This window comes from Pteronotus mesoamericanus, unplaced genomic scaffold, assembly GCF_021234165.1.
Source record: "Pteronotus mesoamericanus isolate MK-2021 breed Mesoamerican mustached bat unplaced genomic scaffold, CSHL_Meso_final scaffold_507, whole genome shotgun sequence".
In the NCBI taxonomy this organism is placed as follows: Eukaryota; Metazoa; Chordata; class Mammalia; order Chiroptera; family Mormoopidae; genus Pteronotus; species Pteronotus mesoamericanus.
In genome coordinates this window covers 14,509,818-14,534,293 of record NW_026555319.1, presented here as the reverse complement: position 1 = coordinate 14,534,293, position 24,476 = coordinate 14,509,818, and the positions used below count along the sequence as shown (strand labels likewise).

Genomic DNA, 24,476 nt, shown 5'->3' with positions numbered 1-24,476 from the left:
AATGTTTTATGGAGTTTCATGATTATTTCTTAGCACGATGGCTAGTTTCTCACTGTGAATCCAGGTCCTGAGAGACCGCCCCTGTGCAGTTGATTCTTTTCTCAGTCAGCAGTGAGGTGGTTAATTTTTAGGGTGTGGTTTGAAATAGTAGTTTCAGAATTCCTTTTAGCTGACAGTAATTGAACCTCCTGCTGATGGGTCCAGACACATGAAGTAACTCTAGTTGTCTGACTCCTTGCAGTGGGCTCATCCTAATTTCTCATTCATGGACAGCACTGACTGACCTGTGGCTACACCACTTTGCATGTTTTAAGCAGTAAGACCTTGTGGGGCCTGCTAAGTTTGCTTGTATAATAATTTTAGCCCATTTTGGGGCCTTCTTTATAGCTTCTTAGACATTCTGTACATAGGCTTCTAGTTCAAGGTCATATATTTACCAGATATCTTTAAAGTTTTGTTTTTGTTTTTCATCAAAATCTCACATTTTTTTCTTCCTCACATATTTTATTTGTAACTTTCTCTTTAGGAATTATTAACATGTCATATGTATTTACTGAGTAGCTGTTGAGTCTTGATTGGCTGCTTTTCAACATGTTTTCATTGATTTGTGAAAATTTGTTTATACTTTATACCATGTTCAGGACTTACCTGTAGAACAGCGATTTTCAACCGATGTGCAACAATTTTTAAAACATGTAATACCTGACAATTTAGTCAGGAACATTGACCTCTTTTCCCTTAGACTGTCAAATTACTTTGTGTGAGTCATTAGATGAAAAAGGTTGGAAAATCACTGCTCTAGAACAATGATTTGTTTCATATTGACTTGTTTGGGCACTTCCCCCAAAGTATATGGTCCCCCCACAAATGCTGGGAAGGTCTTCTGGTTTAGAAATTCTGCCTGAGAAGGGAAGGGCTCTTCCTGGTAGTATTTTCAACTGACCAACTGACCTCTCTTCATTGTTACTATTACAGCTCGCCTAAACCTGAACTGTAGCTCTTCATACTACAACGCATCTAAACCTGAACTTTAGCTCTCAAAGGAAACTTTTTATTTCTCTACATTGCGCGCGCGTGCGCACACACATACACACACACACACACCCCCCACACACACACCCCCCACTTCCCCCAACACACACCCCCCCCACACACCCACACCCCTTCCCCCCCCCACAGAACTTTCGGAAACTTTGTTCATTTGCTGTTCTATCAGGAAGTGTGTATATTAAGGGGAAAAGAATTTACACCCAGTAGAACCTTGCATAAAACCTAAATTTTAGGATGGTTCCCCTGTGACTGGCTATATAACTGAGGTGGCCCCATAGGGAGGCATAAACTCCTCTACCTTGTCTCCTTTTGCAATGAGATCCTACCAGGAATGCAAAGGCTACTTCTTCCATGAGGAAGCCAAGGTATGCGCATCCCGTGGCGCTCTGGGCAGGGGTTTGGAGGGGCTGGCTTCCTAGTTGAGGCACCCACCACAGACCCGACCGTGGAGGAGAGGGGAAGTGCTGTGGCGTCGGCACTTCTGGTCTGTGCTCCCCGTGGCAATCGTTGCTCTCTGGTGGGGAATTCATCCAGTGTAGTCATCTGTGGGCACTGGCAAAAGTGAGATGGGTATGTTTTATTTCTTGAATGTGATTATACATATATCAAAGTCCTGGAACTGTTGAAAAATACTAGAAGATTTGTTCTTGGAGATATCTTTCCAGTAACCAGTGGGCACCTAGTCAAGACTTGTACTTTTTATTGTGTAGTCATTTTGCCTGAAGGTAAAAGTTGAAAACCAAGAGAACCAAACTGAAAGCTTAATGTCATATAGAAGTATTATTCTACTTTTATTTTATGCAAAAGCACAGTAAGCTTCTGTCATGTGTTCTGCTAGCCGCAAAGCACTGTTCTGGCAAGGCTAAAGAATTTTCTCTGTTTTTTTTTCTCTTTGCAGGACTACAAACCTGATGAAGACCCAGCATCATTCCAGTCAGTCAAGACCAAGAGAGGTCCTTTGGGACCCAACTGGAAGGTACTGGGTGTTGACCTTTCTGACAGGGAGAGTCTTGGCAACAGAACACTTGACAGGTCTTGAGTCTGGAAGAGCTGGTGATGTTTCAGTGAAAAATAGAAACGGCACACAAATAGTTTTATTTGCGATAAAGTCTTAGAGCCAGTTGCAGCTGGCCAGCAGGTCTGTGCTGCATTAACAAACAGAACAAAGCCAGACTGTCACTTTCAGCATCATGCTATTCTGATAACTTTTAAAAAAGACAAGTGATTTAGTCTTTGGGGATTGCAGTGTTCTCTTTTGAGGCTTGAAGCAGTACAAAAATCCATGTTAAGGGAAGGGTTATAGTTTAAATTCAGTCGCAGTAAAAACTGACCAAGCTCCCTCCACCCAACCTTGTGTTCCTGGACTTTTACTAATTATCTTTTGGAAAGCAGGGCACCAGAGAACAATTTTGATGGCAAGTAGTTTCTAATAAAGAGCACATCCTTACTTTATTCAGTGAAGTAAGAAAAGCAATGTCAAGGTAATCATTTAAATTGCTGTGGAAATATAATGCATTTTAAAGACATTGGCTAACCTAAATGAAGCCCTTACAGAAGGCTTAATGTGTTGATAGCAAGTTATTACAGCTAATTTGACAGGAGAAAAGGAGCATAAAAACTTAAACCTGCCCAGAGCACATTTTCACCAACAGAATTTTACTCGGTAATAAATCTGTTTCTGTTGAAGCTAGTCCCAGGTCACTGATATGCTGTCTGGTTGCCAGCCGTTGCTTGCAGGGGAGGATTCCTGTAACAGCCCCACAAGTAGCCCATTGCATGGTTCTTCGTGGGTGTCAGTCTGTTTTGTGGACTGTCTTGCATGTCATTTAAAATGAAGAATGAATCTGATTTTTTTCCTATAATACAATGATTCATAATTATTTTATTTTCACTTTTGTTCTCTGGGTAGAGTTCAAGATTCTCCCAGTTTAATGGCCATGACTGGAGACTTTTAACTTAATACCCAGTAAGTGATATATGTCATTTACAAATCAAGGAACACATTCACTATGCATGATCTAAAATTACTCTACTGGATCTTTTTTAAAAATCCCTACCCTCATCCATATTTCTAGCTGTGGACTTTAGAACTCGCTCTGAGTCCCAGGAGAAGCCTTTCCTTAAGAGACGAACAGTGGCCTTTACTTTAAGAGACTGAAGGAGAATGCTGTGCTCAGGCAGCAGACGAGTGGCGACTCCTGCAGATGCCGTATCTTCTGAAAGGCCATCCTGCTCCAATAAGTAGTAACTCTGTAGCTGACACTACTTTTACAGGGAAAGAGGGGCATGCAGTTAAGACTCAGGTGAATTAAATACTGAATTTTCTTCAAATGACCAGTTTTTCAAGTGTAAACTTCAAGGGCAATGCTACATTACATGGTGGGCTATTATGTTTGGGGTCAAGGAACTCCTCACCAGTTTTTATAACAGGCAGCAAAAGAAGTTTGACATTATGACTTTTATGTGATTTCCTACCTTTTAGCAACTTGGAATATGATTTTTATTCCTTCTTTATGATTTTTACCTTTTTAACTAACACTGGTTTGTTGTCTATTATCAATTAATGCTCATTTAAAATTCTAGACTAGGTTTGGTTTTTAGAAACAATGTGAATTTTACATTGTTTCAGGATGCACTATAGCAGTCTTTTCCCCCATTGTGTGTGTGTGTATTAAACAATAGTTTATTATTTCTTTCGGAGAGTTTTGGCTGATAGTGATACCCTTCCACCCATTTACCTGTTGGTTGTTAACTTTTGCCAAGTAGTGGTGGATGTAGCTACTCTTATAAGTTGAGTTACTGCTTAACTGAATTTCAGTGAATTACCATGATCAGAAATTACTAGGGTAATCAGGATAAACTAATTAAACCATCTGTATATGCCTAGGAAGGAGAAAAAGAGAAAATAGGATGACCAGCATAGAAAAATAGCAACCTATCAACTGATTTGATCTTATCCCTGTTCAGTGGGCCCTATTTGTCAATAAATATACTCATCATAGCATTGAAGGTAGCACTGAAAAGGGTGATAGTTGCAGGTTTCTGCACTTCTGAAATATGACAGTAGGGAAGAAATATATGGTAATTAAAGCAAAAAGGAAGAAGAAATCTTGTTCTGAACCCACTCATCCAAGATCGTGTGTAAGAATGTTTCTGTGTAAGTGCTGCCTGGTAGTTCACAGCCCCTTTGAAGGCCTCCTGTGTCGCTCAGCAAAAACTCACCTCCCTGGTATGAATTCTAAAGCGTATTCACAGCTAAGCGCAAACTTCGTGATCTCTTGGAAACTGCCTTACTTATCCCACAGTGGTGTTTTCCTTCTGAATTATTGCAGTATATACTGCTTGTCTGCACCAGGCTAGAAAGGGGGAAAGGAACTTTTCCCTGGTGCCAGCCACTATACAGGGTCGTATTTAATCTTCACAACCTTCCTGTGGGGTAAACACAACTGCTTCATTTCATGGATGAGGAACTTGGCTAGAGAAACGCGGGTAGGAGTGGTGGAGGAAACAGCAGGGTGTCCTGACAGTTCGGTAGCACCTGATTCAGTGCTAGTCACAGAGCCGTGTAGGGCATGGGTACATAGCAAATTCTCACTCTTAAGCCAGCGATGCCAGATCACCAATCCGCACCTTTTATACAGTGTCATATCATGGCAGTTGTGTGGTTCTCTCTAGTCATGGTATTTGCCAGAATTTGGTAACTCCGTTTAATACCAGTCATATGTTTCCAGTGGTAAAGAAATCTGGAGGTGACAGTGGCATTAAGGGAATTCCATTAAAAATCCATCATAAATCTGTCACAAGCTGTGACTTAAATAACTTAATCCAAACTCTGAGCCTTCTTCTTCACAACTCTAAAATGGAAATGATACTAGTAACTACCTCAAAAGGTTGCCATGAGTACTAAATGTAGTGATGAATGAATGTTACATTCCCAGCAGAGAGGAAGTGCACAATAAATGGTAGCTCTTATCATTGTCACCATGAAAAGCCTTCATTATCTCTTGGTATTGATGAGATCAATATCCGTGATACCCTATTTATGACACAGTTATTCCTTTTCTCTCCCTAGTATCTAAGGGTTCCCTGGTTCTAGTATCTGGGCATAGTCAGATGCATCCTGGTTCACCTGTCCTTACCTCCCATAGTTAGTTATGTGAGTTTAATGAGTGCTTGATTTGGATTGGCCCTAAAGCAGGGCCACACAATTCAGAAAGACACAGTTCAGAATGTCTTCATTAGCAGGGGACCATGGCATTGCTAGGGATATATTCATATTTTACATATTGGTTAAGAATACAGCCCTTTTTGTTAGTCTACAGTATGAGGCATACTTTTTATTTTTTTCAAAAACTACAAACACAGATGTAAGCCTTAGTTGTGTGTTCACTTCCCTCTGAAAAAAAGAATTTTAAAAATCTGATCACATGAATTATATTTTGTTATTTGGGTTCAACACTTGATTAAGTGACTCTGTGCACAGTAATAGGAGTTATGACGTGAGAAAGATTTTTGCTTCAGGCAAAATTGTGTATTTCTGTGGATGTAAATGTCTTGCTTCTCTCTAGCACTGCATGTTTGTGTGTGTGTGTGTGTGCGTGCATGTGTATGTGTTTTGGTTTGTTGTGTGTGGGGGGCTTTGTGTGTTGTGGCATTGGTATGACCACCTATTCTGATGGTTCATGAAAAATAATTTGCTTGTGGAGTCCTTCAGTTTTAGTTTGCTTCCTCAGATCTGGTGAGGAGTTGTCTTTTTAACAAATTGAAACTCCACCTTTGAAAATTGTGATGTCATTTTTATCCCATGGCAAGGCCTCATTCCTTTCTTCATTTAATCCAGATGCCTCTGAAGACTTAAGCTTTTCTGTCTATGTATATATGATAGTTAAAAATTAGGCCTCTAAGCGTCTAAGAGGTTTTGCCAAAGCATCTGGCCCTTTCAGTGCTTGACACATCTCAGAAGACTCAGCCAGCGTCTGAACATTTGGGTATAAGGGGATCAGGTCAAATAAAGAAGTTGATTCAGACCTTGTGGTGACTTTTATATTATCTTTATACAGGGCGGAGCAAAAGTAGGTTTACAGTTGTGAGTGCATGCAACAGAGTTTATTCTTGTGTTGTTATTAATTGTATTACTTTCCATACTAACAGTTGTATGTTGTTTCTAATAAAAAGGCATGTCCCATTTGTCTTCTACATTAGTTAACTCAGTCAGCAGAAGCTCTGGTAGTTGGAGTTAGCCTTTCAAAATAGTTTGTCACACTGTGTACGTGCTCAGTCACACTTTAGAAGCATTTTAGAATTGTCTGAAAAGCCGTTCTGGATCCTCCAAGCCAGTGGAGGGCAGCCGTCTGTGTGGATTTTGGGGGTGCTAAAGTGTTTCCTGCCATACTGCCAAGACTTCTTTCTCTTCTGGCAATTCGTAGAATAAAAGTGGGGGGTGAGGGAGAAGCTGAAACGTGGTTGTGAAAATCTCTTTGAAATACAGACTGGCAGCAAAGTAGCCCAGAGGGTGCTCAAGAAGCTAGTGAGCACTGCCCGTTACTGATAGCCACCCAGGGAGAAAGGCTGAGGGTGTTCTGTGTGTCTTCGCTTAGATGCGACTGAGTCCCAGGAAGGATGTGAGGGCACTTTAAAAGCTGTTCCCTCCCTGTAATCTACATTTGAAAGCCATAGTGGGTGGTATAATGAGGCTTAATAATTAGTTTCTGATTAGACCACATTGTGAATTATATATGATAAAGCAGACCTTAAAACATGGCTGATTATTTTGAGTATCTAGTTTGACAACTTGGTTTTTAATTCAGTTTTTTAAAAATATGTACTTAACACAGTATAAACTATGCAACTCTTACAAAGGCTACCAAAAAAGCTGGTGCAAGTCTTCAGGAAGCTAAGTGCCCCGAGAGCAATACATGATTAATTCTAGACTTATCCTGGCTACTGAATGCCTCTGTTCTCAGGCAGAACTGAGACTCGGGCCTGAAGGAATGAAGTGTCTCACTCAGGTTCAAGAAGTGACTTGGCAGGCTGGGCCTCTTGCAGAGTGTATTCCTGACACTGTCAGAGACGTACAGTTTTCGTCACAAGTTTCATTTGAAGGGTGAACTTGTGGTTTCACTTCTCTATAGTGTCCCTCCTAGAGTATTTGGACACAAGCATGAAGCACACATCATAGTTCTTATTAGTAAAATGTGTGTGAGCTACAAAAATACCAAGTTGGAAGACATGGAAGATGTGACTATCTTCTCACAGGCAGTAAGCTTTCCTAATTTCATTTTGCTTATTTTTGTGACATTAGTTTACCTTACAATTAGTTTAATCTTTTGAACTTTATCTCACATTTACTTCTTCCATTTAACATTTCCCGTTTGCCCAAAGAGATAGGAATCTCCCACCTCTGAACCCTTTATTGATGACCTCACAGCACGTGTGTGTCTTGGGTCAGGGTGGGGGTTTCTGTTTTCACTCTTATCCCCCTTTTTCTGCCTCCTGTGTTCCTCCCATATTACTCATTGAGTTTTCAGCCATATGCTCTGTGTCTGACTTAGCTTACTTGGCACAGATGTTTGTTCATAGTAGATACTGAGTAAGTATTTCCTGGATTCCAGTTAACTATCTTAAACCAAATAAAAATTGAATATTGTTGGTTAGAATGTCATCCCAATATGCCAAAGTTGGGGGCTTGATCCCCAGTCAGGGCACATATAAGAACCAACCAGTGAATGCATAAATAAGTGGAACAACAAATGGAAGCGTTTCTCTCTTTCTCCCTTCCCCCCTTCCCCTTTCTCTCTCTCTCTCTAGATAGATAGATAGATAGATAGATAGATAGATAGATAGATAGATAGATTCAAAGGTTGGACTTGCCATATACTTACAGAGAATGTATATCCAATGTAAATGTGTCGGAATGACTACCAAAATCTAAACAGAGATGAGGGAATGGCTGTGAGCTGGGGAATTGGGTTTTGCTTGAAATTACAGTACACATACTTCACATATATTCTGTAATCTTATGTTGGTATTTACTGATGCGTGCACTGGCAGCAGCCCCAGCAGTGCATTTATTTTTAACTTGCTTAGTGAAATCTGGGTTGGAAACTTGCATTACAAAATCAACAGCTGAAATTGAGCATTCAGACTGCCTTAAATTGAAAAATTAAAATATGAAGGGAGTGTGAGCCTTTTAGAAACTGCTGTGTCCTTGCAAAGTATTACCTTCGGTTGAATGTAGCATATACTTATTCCATCTTTATCCCAATACATTTTAAATAGGAAAAGGTATATGGAGAGTTGACATGTACTGGGTTGACCAAAAAGTTTGTTTGGTTTTTTTCCTTAAGATGGCTCTAGTAGTGCTATGTTATCTTTAACGTCATTCGAAACAATGTTGTTAGATTGTATTGTGACAGCTGCCATATTAGTATGCATTTTTTTTTAAACTTATCAAAATATTGAAGATGGAAGAAATATGCAACATTTTTAGCATAATATGCTTTATTACTTTAGGGGAGTTAAAAATGAAACCGAAATGCAAAAAAAGATTTGTGCAGTGTATGACCGATCGAATGTGTCAGAAGTGGTTTGCAAAGTTTTGTGCTGGAGATTTCTCGCCAGACGATGCTCTGCGGTCAGGTAGACCAGCTGAAGTAGGTAGTAGTCAAATCAAGACATTAATTGAGGACAATCAGTGTTCTACCATGCGGGAGATAGCCAACATACTCAAAATATCCAAATCAGTAAAGTTATTGGTGAAAATGAAAAATGTGTCTTTTATCTTACAGGAAAAAAAACTATACAGGCTTTTTGGCCAACCCAATAGCACAAGACTGTGAAAACTATATTTTTAGAAAATGAGTTTTCAGAATGTCTTTGGTTGTATTTTTTAAAAAATTCTTTTACATATGAATATATTTGTTTGTCATAGATAAAAGAAACTAGTCCATATGGATAACATGGCTTGATTGCGCACCATTCCAGTTAAACATGCTGGGTTTTGTTTAGTTATGTTGTGTGGCTTTAGTATACATTACTGCCCCGTAGGCCTCATCCACATACCTCAGAGTAACCTAATACACGTCTTTAAATTAAAAACATGATTTGAGTTTGGGGGCTTCATTTATGGTAAGAAATGTGAAATGCAAGGAATTCAGTGAATATAAAAAGTATTTAAATAAAGTTTTTGAAACATTTCACAACTAGCTAGTGCTAGCTATGTTAAAGATGAAATAAAAATTATGAAGACATGAGTCATAATTTTGGGTTCTTCTGTTAGCCCATGATTTTCTTTTTATAGAACTTATTGTTCTTGTCTTTTGTTAACCAAGCATATTTTACCTTTTATTTTCCATTATTCTTTTAAATTTTTATGCATTAATCTATATAAATACCTTATTTATCTGCAAAATAAATCTGTTTACTTGTAGATTAGTAGTGTTAATCCTGTTTGCCTTAGGTTAGAAAGTGTTATGTTTGGGCTAGATGGGAATTATATGTGAATGATATGAATGAGGTTTCAGCTTTCTTTGCTTTCTGGTTATTTTTTTCAACTAATGAAGAGAAAAGAATCAGTGTTGTTTAAGGTCAAAGAAAAGGCTTTGCCTTGCCCCAGCAGTGAGCCTCCTGAGAACTGGGAGACGACCTGGAACTCCTTTGGGTTCTATGGATTCTAGAACATTGCAGGGGAGGGGGTCCCAGATATTTGCTCCATCAAGATTTTTCACATTTTAAAAGTTACACATTTTTTTCACAATATTTCTGATAACTTTGAGTTGATTATATTTTCCTCTGTATATATACCTTGTTTTTGCTTTAGAAGTTAAAGATTAGGAAAAGTTAAATACAGACTAAACTAAAGATATATATTAAAGATCTTAATTCAGCTTTCAGCTTGATTTTTGTTTAGCTTTGATTTGTTAAACATCAAAAAAGAAGAAAGGAAAACATTTAGATTTTATATAGTCAAAGAAGAACAAAGATTTGAAATAGTACCCAGATAATTTAGGGAAAAATAAATCTTGAGAATTTTTTAGAGTTTATTTTTTATGCATATTGGTTTTTTAATAAAATGATATTTGTGTATTAAGTTTTGAAAATAAAGAATTGTGCACTAAATAAAAAATCAATTACAGGCTCTCTATTTAATTACTGTTCTATTTCCTGATTCATGTAGTTTATTTGTTACAAATGTTTGTATCATAGATACCTATTTATGTTCATATTAAGCTTTTAAAAAACTTTTCACATTGTTAATCTTTCTTTAAAAAGATGGCTTTTAATGGCTGTTTGCATAGAAGGCCATTGTTTGGAAGGCCTATGAGGTTATTTCACCCCTCTCCTTCAGTAGGTGTCGAGTTTAATAAGTCCAGGTTTTTGCTGTTATAAATAAATCTGCAGTGTTTTTATTTTCTTACCTGATGAATTGGAATATGTTTCTGAAAGTAAAATTACCAGGTTAAAAGGTATATGGTGTACATAGGATATGAACAGCTTTGAGATTTGAATTACATAGTGTTAGATTCCACCCCCAGAAAGATGGCCTCAAAAGGATTTTTTTAGCCTTTATTTATTGCATCTAGGCAGTTTCACTGTTTTCTGTTTCATCATCATAAGTATGGAGACATTTTACAGTTGTTTCTTTAATCACTTGATTTAAGACCATAGCTCAAACTAAGGTGAATTGCGTAAGTCATTTTTAGGATTGGACGAGACCTCAACCATCATATATTATTAATAATAATCATTGAAGAAAAACATATAGCTTCTACGTCCTCGGTTTTCTCCTAGGGATATTAGAGAGTCTGTTTCTGTAAGTCACCTCCTGTGCCTCACACTGTGAGGTATTGATACTGTCGAGAATTAGGCCAAGAAATAAAGGCAGCAGGCTGTTGTTTTTAATTGGTTTATATATTCTTCCTTGAACTTTTTTTTAAAAATAATTGTTAGATGGAAAACAAAAAAGCAGATTGAGACTGTACATTTTATATTTGGGGAAGATAGCTTAGAGAACTGGTTCTTTTTTGTCCTATCACTTACAGTTTTTAAACTAAATTTTATAGGCCATTATTACTTCATAAATTACCAGTATTACTGTAATTGATTTGAGCAGCCTGCCAGAGACACTAGAAAGAATGTGAGAAACAATGTAGGTAATTGTTGAAATCACATGTGTGCTCTGTTCTTGGAGCCCTAGTTTGGTGTAGGCATGTTTATATTAAATTTTAGCTTACTCTTTAATTGGAACCATGCTTGATCCTGTTTTTATGAAATGGTGGGAGAATTCTGAAGAGTCAATGTTCTACCAGAAATACTCAAGATTTTCATTTAGCACAAGGTGTCTAATGATTTGGAGATTGAGAACAAAGTTATCTGCAGCCCACAATTAGTGGGACCTTGGAATGTTCCATCTGGAGGGTATCTTAAGTCCAGGCAGAGGTTCATCAGAAGTTCTCAGCCACAGAGGAAATTCAGCCTGTGGGGGCAGGAGGTATTTCATTAAGCCGAGGAATACTGTGGGGGCAAAATGCAAAATTATGGGAAGTTTTAAGACAAAGCATTCAATGTCAAGGCCATGTGCATTACCAGCCGCAGTCCTGGGCTGATCCTGACTCCAGAAGGAGCTAAGCTCACTCACCCCTGCTTTTAGTATCACATGAGTGGAGAGTGGAAAACTAATAAGCAAGGCCCTGAGAGGTTAAGGATCCTTCCCACTGTTCACAGGAAGTTACTCTGCATAATGGGAACTGTTTGGCAGTTGTAGCTCACAATTGTAAGTGCTGTATTCTGCATATACCCAAATTGTGTTTCATATGAAGGTCTTCAGTGACACTCATTGGATTAGTGAATACTTTAACACAGGCTCATTGCTTATTGAAAAATGACCTCTGAAAGACCAGTTCTTCCTCTATTTTGGTAAGGCTGAGGCCCTGAGAAGCTACCCATGTCCTGTGGAAGATGGGTTGACTACTTCCACACACCACTTAAATGCATGGGTCCTGCAGGCCAGGCAGGGGGACGGGCAGTTGCAAATGTGTTTTTTGCCCAGGGCCACAGCAGCCACAACAGAAGGGTGTCCCTTCTGAGAGGTTGTTGGCACCAGGAATAGTGGTTTTTATCATTACTTATATACGTAATTACTCTCCTCTCTGCCAGCCACTTTTGTGTCCTCTGGCAACACCTAGCACAGATTGGGTTGTAAATGGCACCCACTTAACACTTACTGAATTAAACTTGTTCATAAAGTATGGGGGAGGGGCATGTATTTGTGCTCCTGCACTGAGTTTTACAGTGGTACTCTGTTTTATGGGAGGGAAATCATGGAAAAGTAAAACTAAGCTAGCCAAGTTCTTTTGTTGACATAGAGCTCACCTGGAAAAGGACGGTTTGTTGTATGTAATAATCTTAAGTGCTTGTGGTATTACCCCATTGATTTAACCCATATACCAGACCATTATTCAGGAGATGAACTGTTACTACAGAAGAGATTTCTGAGAAAAGTCGGTCATTCGGGATTCTATAGGATATTGAGTTCTATGAATAATACCAAAGTAGAATTTTTTCATATATCTTAACCTTAGAATTCACTTGAAACTGGAACATTATTGAGAGTTCAGCGGGGGGGATGTGGTCTGGGGCTCTGATTGGACAAATGAAGAATAATCTTGAAGTTTGAGAGTACGAGCTAGAAATTCATCACTTTTTTGAATTTATGTATATGTGGCTAAATGGGAAGAGTGTTTGTTCACACAGTGAACTTACTGAAAGTGGGATGTGTGAGTAAGTCGAAGCTGACAGGAAGTAACAGTGGCGCACAGTGTGACTGATGCTCACATTGTAATGTCTTGAACGCTGTGTGAAGCTGAGAACAATAGCAAAGAAGGGGAGAACCCTTGTAAAAGGCTGCTTTATTTTTTTACTCAATAATTTAGTTTTTATTAAAAAGGTCCCCATATTGTTGCGCATGACTTTCTCCTCTTTTGCGAAGCTTTCTTGCTTTCTTTTTCTATTCTTTTGTTTTTGCAAATACAAAGTAGTAAATGTGGCTATGAAAGGATAAGGGAAAGAGAGACTTAATGTGCATTATGCCCTTGAGTTCTACCAAGTAAGCATAGCATATACACAACTCAGTTAATAAAGCAGCTCCTTGCCATTTGCCAGTGTTTGAAGACACAGAAGACAACTAATTTCTTCATCATTTTTTATTGTGCCTCTCTGCAGTCATGGTGGCGATACGATAATGGCTTTATGAGAACCCTTATGTATTAAAGGCTCACTATTGATAAGATGTGAATAGAATTTGGTATTTAATGTGAAATCTGAATAGCGTAATGTGAGACAGCAATGCGCCTATTAAACTATAGAGTCAGGAAGTAACTTCGTCTGTGGAAGGAGGGTTTGTAACAGGGGAATACTGCTGCTTTTGCTAAAATGATTTCAAATTTCCCAATACCTGAATTAAACACGTATATGAGATTGTAATTTTCTTCATGTATGTCTGTGATGTCGTTATACAACAGTCAGTTATAATCAAAACATAAATATTTAAGTCATGATTTCTCCTTTTCAATGTTCCTCATCTAGAAGGAGCTGGCAAACAACCCTGACTGTCCTCAGATGTGTGCCTATAAGCTGGTGACCATCAAATTCAAGTGGTGGGGACTGCAAAGCAAAGTAGAAAATTTCATTCAGAAGGTAAAATCTGTTCAAAATGCAGTGACTTAACTTTAGGTTAAGATTGTGAGAGAGCTATTCATGGGATATTTTCTCTGTGACCACTTTGCCTTTTTGCCTTTTTTCTTGTAAGGTAAAAATTATTGTAGCTGTATGATTCCCCTCTGCCTGCCCTTCTTTTTCTCCCTAGAAACAGTGAAGACAGAAGCCAGCAGAGGTTTTAAGGGTCTTGCTTTAGGGAAGAGCATAGCAATGTTTTGTTTAAAGTGCTTCCCTGATGGTTTGCCCAGCTCTTCTGTAGAGAGCCCTTTCCACATACAGCTTGTCCCCAAGGGCACATGGTGTCCCACGTGAGCTGAGGGGAGAGGCCAGGCCTTGCCTGCTGAGGTGTGCCTTCATCCCAGCTCAGCTGGATACCCCTCACGCCTTCTACAGATTTCCTCCTGACAAATGCTTTCTTGTGTACTTCGCACTCTTCTTGTGGTACAGTCTTCTTTTGGGGTCCTTGCCGAGAGTCGTTACACATGATCTGAGGGTCCAAATTCTAATCATCTCTTTTTTATGACTTCTGTATTATAAGTGAAAGTAACTGGCAGTTGATCTAGAGAGAAGGGGAAATTGCAGTTGTATAAAAATACATATGGTTATAAACACATAAGGAATATGGAAAGTTCTTTGGTATTTACTTTTCCTGTAGGGTGAATGTTTATTACATTATCATTATAAAGAAGCGCCTTTTGTATTTCTGAACCCACACTAGTTGTGGTGGCAGAGTTCCACCATAAATTTTTTTTACTTTTAAACTGTAACTGCTCTTCAGCATTATGTTTTGTGTTTTTTTTAAAATCTTAAACTATGGAAACTAATTATTCTTGGGCCTGCTTGCAGTTGGCCCGCAGTAGGCACTCTGTAAATATTGGCTTCCTTCCTTCCTCTTGGATCATAATAATAGATTAACAATCTCGTTCTGATAAATAGAAGTCACTCATGTACTTGATGAAGTCCCTTCTGTTCATGGAAAAAAAACGTTAAAGTTGAAGATTGTCCAGAAATACTAAAGTACTCATTGTTCAGTGCATTTCTCTGTCCTTGGGAAAGTTTAATAAAACTTAAATAATCCAGCAATTAAAATCACTAATTATATATGGTAGAAAAATGAACATTAGAGTAGAAAAACTAATGGAGAGTACATAATAATTCTTAATTTCATAAGACATCTTATTCCAAGAACCCAGGATTCCTCTTTCAGTATGTTATTGCATTCCATCTCACAGTATTCCTTTGAACTGCAGAAAAGTTAAGAATAATAATGTATAGCTTTACAGCAGGAGAAATTGAGTTGACCTTTGGTGATTGACATTTAGAAAAAGGTGATAACAAATCAGGTCCAGCTGGAGTTTATGTAGGGTTAGAATGTACACACTACTTTTTTTTTTTTTAACAGTTTCTACTAAATTACACTTCTTCGCAAGGAGAGATTGTTTCATATTTAACAGGGAAATCTTTCTCTTTATTATGTTTTACAAAATGGTAATAGTATGAATTTAAGATTTCTACTAATTGACATAGTAGTCTTTTCAAACCCAAGTATATATCGATTTCATGTGTTAATGGGGATGTTTAAAGTTAATGTGTCATTAACCTTGGAGTTTTACCATCTTATGTTATTTTTCTTCTTTGTTTTAAAAGCAAGAAAAAAGGATATTTACAAACTTTCATCGCCAGCTTTTTTGTTGGATTGACAAGTGGATTGATCTGACAATGGAAGATATTAGGCGAATGGAAGATGAAACTCAGAAAGAACTAGAAACAGTAAGACTTCCTGTTTGTGGAAATTCTCTAATTTTCCCTTTCTGACACTGTATATGTGCTTAGTAAGTATAGACTTAGAATTAAAAAGAGTATTAGAAGCCATTTCTTAATCTGTATATCCTTATCAAAACTGAGTTTCTCAGATACTAACATCTCTTCACATGTTCTGGTTTCTCTTTTCTTGAGCATCTTTTCATAAAAGTAGACTAGAGCTTTCTTGATTTAGAATTTGTTATATGTAAGATGTCCAGTGGTTTGTAAAGTCTTTTTTATGCATTAGTTCTCTCTGATGGTATCTGGTTCACAGTCCTTTTAGACACCCACATGATGAGGACAAGGTGCTTTGGTTCATTTTGTTATCACAGTAAGTTACTAATGTTAGCACAGGAAGCCCCAGTTCCCACTTCTGTAGAAAAGATAAGAGGAGTGGTATTGGTATTGATTCCAGAAAAGCCTCCTTCCCTCCCACAACTGGCAGTGAGTTTTATTTCTTCTTAAGCTTTAGGCAGAAATACATATAAGTAATCCTTGGGCTAGAGGTCAGCAGGCAATGTTTCAAAGTTAAAACCCACCCTGGGCGCCCCACTCCGCTCCCCCACCAGCAAGCAGGCCCTTCATTGCCTGAGCACCCCATTTCTCCCAGGGAGAGGTTCTTCTCTGACTTCCTCTTGCTCGTGTGTCTCGTTTTGCCTTTGCACTCGGGTTACACTTCTTCTCAGTTGTAAGTAAGGCCCCATGGGGGAGAAGAGCCCAGCGAATGTCCAGAGTAGGCTAGCGGTTTCCGTGCAGCCAGCTCGAGGCCTGCCAACAGTGTCGGTTGTGGAAGCCCTGCAGGCGAGAACGTTTGACAGACGCCTGTGTGCAAGGCAGGAACTCCATTTAATCACAGGAGAGTGGCAGCAAATCAGGTTCTTTGGCACAGAAAGAAATCTATTTGTCTGGAACAGAGCATCGTAAAGAATCTGTTTAGAATTGCTTACTTTTGGTGATTACGGTAGATCTGCTTCTAATTAGCTTTATACAAACCTTCTGAGAGGCCTAGGACATATTTTCTTTATAAGGCAATAAAACGTTTTAACCTTATCTTATACATAAAGTAAACTTTAGGCAGTCTCCAACTTATGAATGGATTTTGTTCCAAAAGCTTTTAAGTTGATTTTTTTGAAATTTGGAACACGTTTTCCCATAGAGAAAACAATATAAATTGGGGTTTGATTTGTAGGCCAGCTAGTGAAAGACTTTTTGACCTCAGTTTCTCTTACTATTATGGGGTGATCAGGCGGCAAGCACGGAAGACTCTTCCCTTACCCCCTACTTTTAGGCTGGCCCAGTCAAAATATTTCAACAGGGAAGAATAAGTCTTCGTTGGGTATGTCCCTTCTCTCTGCGCTTCTCGCCAACTTGTCTTCCCTCGCTCAGGAGTCAGGTGCCCTTCTCTAAGAAGCACCCACCACCATTCAGTTTGAATTTCTTTTCCCCTGCCTTGATGGTTTTGCTCCCCCCAGGTGCTCCAGGCTCCTGCAGCACCTGCTGGCTCTGCCTCTAGCCCTTTTGAGCAGCTGGTGTCAGCCAAACATTGAAAAGATAGCAGTGTGTTCTCTGGTTTCCCTTCAGATTGTGTAAATCTTTTGCTGTTTATTAAACATTTCTTTGGGGAGGAACAATTCTGGGTTTTGAAAAAAAAGAAAGAAACCATCATGGTTGCACTCATTATCACTAAACTCATGGTACAGACTTAGTGTCTTCAAAAATGATTTACCAACACCAAGATAAAACAGAAACTAGGCTTATTTTTATTGGTTTGAACTCTCATGAGGAAGAGTGGTCACAGTTAAAGGGCGATGGATGGAGCCCTCCCTGGCTTCGGCTCTGAACCCTGCCTACCTCTGGACCCCTTGAACAGAACTGGGCTGAGACCTCTCTTCCCCGACAAGTTCTCAGTTTCTGGTACCTGGACACAGAACAGCCCCAATGTCAACATGATGAGAGCCCTGGCAAAGGGGAGGAGGCTCGCTCCCACCCGCGGCAGTGGCCCTGCAGTCTCAGCTGCTTCTCCGTGCAAATCAGTCAGTTGTGAGTAGGTAATTACACCTGAAAAGGAGGTGTAAGGTAGACAAGTAGTTTCACACTTCCCTTTTTGTTAATGGGAAGCCAAAGTTATTAGAAGGTATCATTGTTATTTTACCTCCATGACTCAACTGGATTCCCCTAAGAAGTTGCTAGGAATCTTATGATTGGTTCGGAGTTGGAGGTACATGGCAGTTTCTTTGTTATATATTTCAAGGACACTTTAAGGAAAATTTCAGCATTAACTGCTGATCATAACATAAAATCCCATGTCAGTCGTTTTGCTTCAGGTCGTCGGGGGGCGCTCTGTTCCGTGGTGCACTGCTGCTGCTCAGGGTCCTCCTGGCTGCTTCACGAGCATCCCAGAATCTGGGCGGCAGCATGCCCGTGGCCCGCCTGCCTGCTCAGAAAGCACCCGCCTCCTGAGGAGGCTGAGCGTTTTCAAGTCCTCTTCACCACGGAGGAATTTCCTCTTTGCTCGAGTTCCTGTTATCCTGACACCTGATGGTAGAACTTGATATATTGTAATTGTCTTCTTAATTCACAAATATTTTTAAGAATTGGATTTCTTTGAAATGGCTTTTGGCCCTGCAGAGAAGGGATAGAGAGGTAGGGCATGAGAGGGAAGCCACTGCCTGCGGCCCCCTGGAGAGCTGCCGGGTTCAGGCCCAGGGGCTGGGAGAGGACTTGGGGCGCCCCTTTTGCTTCTGTTCTCAGCTGGCACCTCTGTGAGGGTCGGGGAGAAGGGCTGAGTGTTAGAAATGCGTTTATTGCATTTGTTCTTTTCTGTCCATTCTTTTCCTTAATTTTCTCATTGAGTTTTTTAAATAGTCTGTAGGCTATTGCTATGAATGCCTGTCTTTTCTGATGCATCCCTGTGTCTGTCTTTCATCGTTTCTCATACATTGTTCCTGTGCTTGCTTATTCTTCCTCTTTTTGATAAACTTCCCACAAAGAATTCCTCTGAGGAACCCTGGTCTCAGAAGCAATGGAGGTGGCCATTCCTCCTGGCTTCCTTTCTGGTCTGGGGACTAAAAGAATAGGAGTCAGACCACGGGGGCATGTTCTCCTCTCATGTTGGTGAATAGTGGTTTGCCCTTAGCTGTCTGACCATTTCACATCACCAGTCTTCAGGCTTTTGCTTCCTAGATTCAAGAACAGACACACATTTTTTATGCTGTGTAAGAAAATCTTGCAAAATGATTTTCTTTTTGCAGATTTTTCCTTTTGCAAGATTTTCTTTAGACCAAGGTTAGTAAAGAGGCCTCCGAACTTCATTCTCTGGGTGGAAATGGTTTTAAACAGGCAGTGGCCACTTCACAGTCTCTTCTAGATCTTTTTTTCTTCCCTTGCTTACTAACCCAATATAGAGTCTATGATTTCAGCAGCTCATGATTTTATTTTACGTTTAGATGCGTAAGAAGGGTTCCGTCCGAGGCACGTCGGCTGCTGATGTCTAGATGAGTCCCCTGTAGGGTCAGAGACAATATCAAACTGTGTAAGTGAAGACCTGGGTAAAAAGGATATTTAAAAACCAATACCTTTTTGGTAATGGGAAGTTAACTTGCTGAAGAGAGACTAAGTGTTGAATGTGGTTTAATTTTTAGAATTTAAGAGATTATATTTTAGAAACTAACAGTGAACACTTGAGTTACTACTGTGTAAAAATTTTATGCATGGGACAGATTGAAATCTGTAATCCCTTAGTGTCACTGGGTTAGAAACCAGCTGCTAAGTGTGCTCTATTCGTCATGTAGCATTGTCCTAGAAGGCAGCTGATTTCTCATCAATAGCCAGTTAATTGGCCTGTTTTTCAGTGGGACCATTTGTGGTTAGTAAGGAAATACATAAAAGCATTTTAAGTCAAAGATCTTTTATTCCATACCATAAGGACCAACCTCAATAATTAATTTAGTTTTTTTCTGAACGCCAGAAAATCATCCTTTATGTTGACTCTTCAACTGTCTTTACAGTTAGCCATAATATGTTTAAATATACTTTGGTTTTTATTTACAACGTAAAACATTTCTATGGTCTTACTTCTCTAACAGATTTATTTGTTAAAATTAGAGATTTTCCTAGAAGGGATAATAGAGCCTCAGAATCTACCCCACATTTTGAAATCAGTGTGAGGTAAACAAAAATTTATAGTACACTGTCATCATTAGTTAATACTGAACTGTGATGTTTATTGAGGAAAAGCACAAGATAGAACACTCTTCTCACTCCACTGTAGTTCTTTGCTGCCCTTTACATGTGATGCCTGCTCTGTAATTATAGAACGTGGGAGACATGACGTGTTCAGTAGTGAAGAGAAGTAGTACCAAATATGAACGATTGCCAGGATCCCCTCCAGGCCCTTTCTTTAAATTCACTGTTCCATAATAAATAAATAAATAAATAAATAAATAAAGTCAAGTTACTGTTTTTTGTTAAATTCTTCTACGCTTCTGTGATTTATATTTGCTCCTAATTTATTTTCTCTCTGATGAAACAAAATGTTACGCCATTAGTAAGACCAAAATTGTCAAGAGGTTAAATTTAAATTTTCTAAATGGAGTAGTTGGGGTCCATTTTCTGCTACAAGTTTTGATGCATTGAGGGTTTTGGAGGTTTTTTTTGCATTGCGAATGTGTGCAACAAACTGCTGTCTTGACGTTGTTTCTGTCTCCCTGAATTTTAACACACTGTACTTCTTTCACTTTCCTTGCAGTTACGTAATCAAGGCCAAGTGAGGGGAACAAGTGCAGCCAGTGATGAGTGAAGAAGAATCTGACCAGGATCTCGCAGTGCTGGCATTTCCCAGACATGTGCTTGTGATTATGTACTCACGTGCACAGGTTCCCAACCGCGTGTGTATATATGTATGTGTGCGTATATCTGTAGCTGTATATAAAACGCATGTAGAGCTACAGATCAAAATACATACACTTGTGTATATATGTACATATAAACATACTGAAGGGATTAATACAATTTCTCCAAAGTACTGTACCTATCTTCAGTAAGAATGCAAAAGAAAATATTTTCAATATATATAGTTGGAACAGATTTTAATAATCAGAGTAATACCATTCATTAATGGACAAATTGACTGCAATGTAAAACTAGTTAGTATGTTTCATAAATGTCAAAATTGTGGACCAATACACACACACACACACACACACACACACACACACTAGCCTTTTATTACTTTTCTGTTCTTTTAAATCAATCTCTTACAAATTTTTATTTTAGTCTCATAAGCAAAGACTCCCACAGAAAAATTTATTCAAAATCTTTTGGTATTCCAGTGAATCTGGAATGTAAACTCTTGAGTGTGTGTATAATGATTTATTTCTGTATGGTTGTTATTTTACAGCCAACTAGGACAATATCCATTAGTAAGAAGTAAAGTTATAGGCCAGTTTTTACTTGTTTGCCCTGAGGGACAAAATCCTTTTTAAAAAAAAAAAATCTGGTTTTTATTGGATTTTTGTATTTTAAATTTCAAGTATTTTTCTACATCAGACGTAGCAAAAAAATGGAGATGATGATTTTGTGATGTATAATAAATATTATACAATTTTCGGCCTCCTGTTAGGCAAACAAATTGATGAAGAAATTAATAGCATTGTAAGCTGTTCAGAAAAATTAGAAGCACAGTGCACCACAGCGTCTTGTTCCGGAAGAGACTGTCTTCTGAAATTACAACTTGGAAGCTATGCAAATGATCTGGATTCCTCACAGCTTACACGATAGACTATAGATAGTGATGGTGTATTGCTCTTTTCATGTTAAAACAGTTTTAAGGGGGAGATGCTGACTTTTAAATAGGAAAAACTTAAGAGGCAGCATGAGGTTTGCCTGCGCATGGTTCGGAGGCCCGGATAAGGGGCCAGTGCACCTCCACCCATTCGGCTGCGCTCTGAAGTAGGATGTCATTAGAACATGCCCCGAGTGAATAAGCATCATGAGAACATGCTGGTTAGAGGTTAGAAGCTGCCGCCGCCTTTTTTGTTGGAAAGAAAGGACCGATAGCTAGGTAAGAATTTGATCGACTTTCTCTGTCCAAATCCAGTTTTTCTCCCATCAGTCCTGGAAGCTTGAATAGAATGATATTGTTGAAGCCTTCAGGTTACAAACTATCTTCTTTAACCTCTTGTCCCTCCTACAACTCACCAGCCCCTGTAGTCACATCACATTAGTAATCTGATTTGCAACAGTCCTGTGCCCCCCTCCCCCACTTCTCTTTTTTCCCCACGTGTCCTCTGTTCCCACCGAAGTGATCGTAGTGACTCAGACAAGGGTGTCTTCTGCACTGCGATACCCTATAATCTTCAGCTCCAAACCCCACGTTGCTTATGTCCTCTGTGTACTCAGGATCAAGACTGATGTTTACTCTCTGAGCAAGCACTGTTGTGAGATAGGTTCTGTCAGCACATAATCATTGTCTGCAAAGTGTTTGATGCGAGGAAGATTATTGCTAATTTTGTGAAATAAAGACTCTCGTCCTCTCCTCTTAATGAACTTAACTCTCACTGGCATCTGCAGCATCTTTGGGAGCCTGGGCGCACATGGCAACGAGAGCCCAGCGCATGGATTTTAATGTTTCTCTAACAACTGTGGAGATTTGAGGGAATACGTGGTGAATGTAAAATACCTAGTTTACTTGGCAGTCTCTTGTGTAAATTACAGTAAAACAAAGTAAATGAAATTTAAACAAAAAATAAATTTGATCACAAAATGCCACTTGTGTGCTTGAGTGGTGGTTTCCCTGATGCCACGTCTGCCTCAGAGCACTGCGGTCCGCCTCTCTATTTTTTCAAGAATTCTCTAATTTTCAGCACTACCACTCTGGGAAAAATAAAGAAAAAACAGAGTTTTGTGTGTGTGTGTGTTTTAATTGCAAACTCCTGTTGAAATGCGCCTATGCCACATTAGGTGGTTACATTTAGCTTCTTAAATAATTTTGTCTTTAAAAGCTAAGCAATAAACTAAAAGATGATTATTAGTCTCAGAGGTTTTTTAAAAATCGTTTTTAAGGGGAAAATACAGAAAACCCATAGTATTTTTAAAAGCACTCAGTAAGGATTTTGCTTTGTTTTACCTGTCCTCTTTCAGAACTTTGGAAGGTGTGCTGGTTTTGGACATGGAACAACTATTTTCTCATGGTTCCAGCTTACGTTATAGAGTTGCTTTCAGCCTTTAGAGAGGTAGCCAGCTGTGTGAGTGTATTTAATGTATAATGTTTTATGTCAAGGGTGTTGTGTGTTTTCTGAAGTCATTTTCTCAGTATTCTGTTTCAGATGCAGAGTTTGCATCCACACTGGCAGTCTGTCTGTGCCTGCAGCAGCCGTATGAGCACTTACATGCCCAGCACTTGGGCCTCACTGGAGGCACCAAGATGAATACAGGCAGTGCACAGTCCCATGTGGGAGACAGACGTGTGAACAGATAAATTACAGTTCCGTGTGATACGTGGTCATTTAACGGTACAGAGTTGGTTGAGAGAGATTTGACATCATTCACATTGTACAGATGAAAAAGCAAAAAGTCCAGGCCAAAGGCAGCTGGGATCTGAGGAGCCCAGGGTGCCGGGAGCGGTGGGCCTGGGGTCAGTACACCCCCTTGGCCCCTCACTGACTCCTGGACTCCGTCAGTGGAGGCCATGAAGCCCAGCTGGAGCGTGTTCACGCTCAGTTGAGACATCATATCCGCTAGCATACAGTACGCCCTCTGCAGTGTGATTTCTCACTTCCTATTCCATTCACTTAACCGGACTGCCTCCTGGTTGATCTAAAATCACTTTGGCCCTAACACCTGGCTTTTAGAAAACTCACCTTTCTCTCCCCTCTTCAATTTGCTAAGCTGTTAAGCTTCGCAGCTCAACCTCCTCCTCAAATCTTGTCTCTGAGGAGGTATAAGAGACATTAGCAGCTGATGGGTCCATCTTTCAGCAGCTGAGCTGACAAGGGGTCGGTATGAAATTTCCTGCTCTTAACCACTTGGAAGGAGAAACTTCTGACCTTAGTCCTTGAGACCTGGTAATACAGAATGCCGCTGTATTAGGGGAGAGTTCCGTGGATTCGAATCGAGTTCTTCAAGCTACCCTCTCAGGCAATTAAGATTTGGGCTCCACGGGGTCGGGGAGAGGGAAGGTGCTAGGGGACAGGCTGAAGATTGTTCCCCTGAGCTGGGAGCAGCGGCTGCCGACAGGGAGTGCTTCCGAGGAGCCCTGCCAGTGTCGCTGGGGTCATGTTCCCCAACTTGGAAATACTAGGCAAAAGCAGCTCCCTTCAAAACCATTCCTTCGATGGGATTGGATTAGGAAAAGCAGAAATTGAAGGTATTCCAAAGCTGCCCCCCGAAAGTTTCAATGCTAAACACTTAGAGCTGTGCTTAGCAGTTTGAGATACCTGATGCTCTGATGTTCGAAGCTTTTTTCCCTTTTGAAAGTGCCTTTTTGCTCCGCAAGTCAACTCTTTAAAAGGAATTGTTAACTAAATTGGTGCTTCCCCACTCCTGCAAGATGGCCTGCACTCACTGGAGTGGGTTGTGTGGGGAACCACTGCTATGTCATGCATTTCTCTTCCAGTGAGTTGAATCATGAATTAGAATATCCCCAGGTGGGGGAAAAAACGTCTCCTTCATCCCAGCCGTACTGTTCTTCGTGTCCCCAGACTGCATCTTGTGGGCCCCCGTATCTTGAGGGTTTATTCTGTTTTGCCACGGCTGCTGGTTTGAAAAACTTGAGATCAGGTAAACTGGCGGCTCTCAGCCACAGCTGCACCTTAGAATCGTGGGGAGCCTTTAAAAAAATAAGTTGCCTTTCTATGGCTTGGGTTCTGTGTACCCTACTTGCAAAGGACAGATAAAGAGAGCTAAGAATT

At 39.6% G+C, this 24,476-nt stretch overlaps 1 protein-coding gene across 2 annotated transcripts in view; it reads left to right on the top strand.

Moving 5' to 3' along the window:
* PITPNB (phosphatidylinositol transfer protein beta) overlaps positions 1–22,456 on the top strand; it is a 66,811-nt gene extending 44,355 nt beyond the window's left edge. Inside the window, exons 8-12 of one of the 2 annotated variants that reach the window (XM_054594170.1) lie at positions 1,949–2,026; positions 13,633–13,743; positions 15,412–15,534; positions 19,014–19,099; positions 20,315–22,456. In XM_054594170.1, the coding sequence (XP_054450145.1) occupies positions 1,949–2,026; positions 13,633–13,743; positions 15,412–15,534; positions 19,014–19,061 (360 nt within the window). In that variant the 3' untranslated portion in view covers positions 19,062–19,099; positions 20,315–22,456. The remainder of the gene's footprint in view (positions 1–1,948; positions 2,027–13,632; positions 13,744–15,411; positions 15,535–19,013; positions 19,100–20,314) is intronic. The other variant, XM_054594169.1, reaches the window with a different exon arrangement.
* The last annotated feature ends 2,020 nt before the right edge of the window (positions 22,457–24,476 follow it).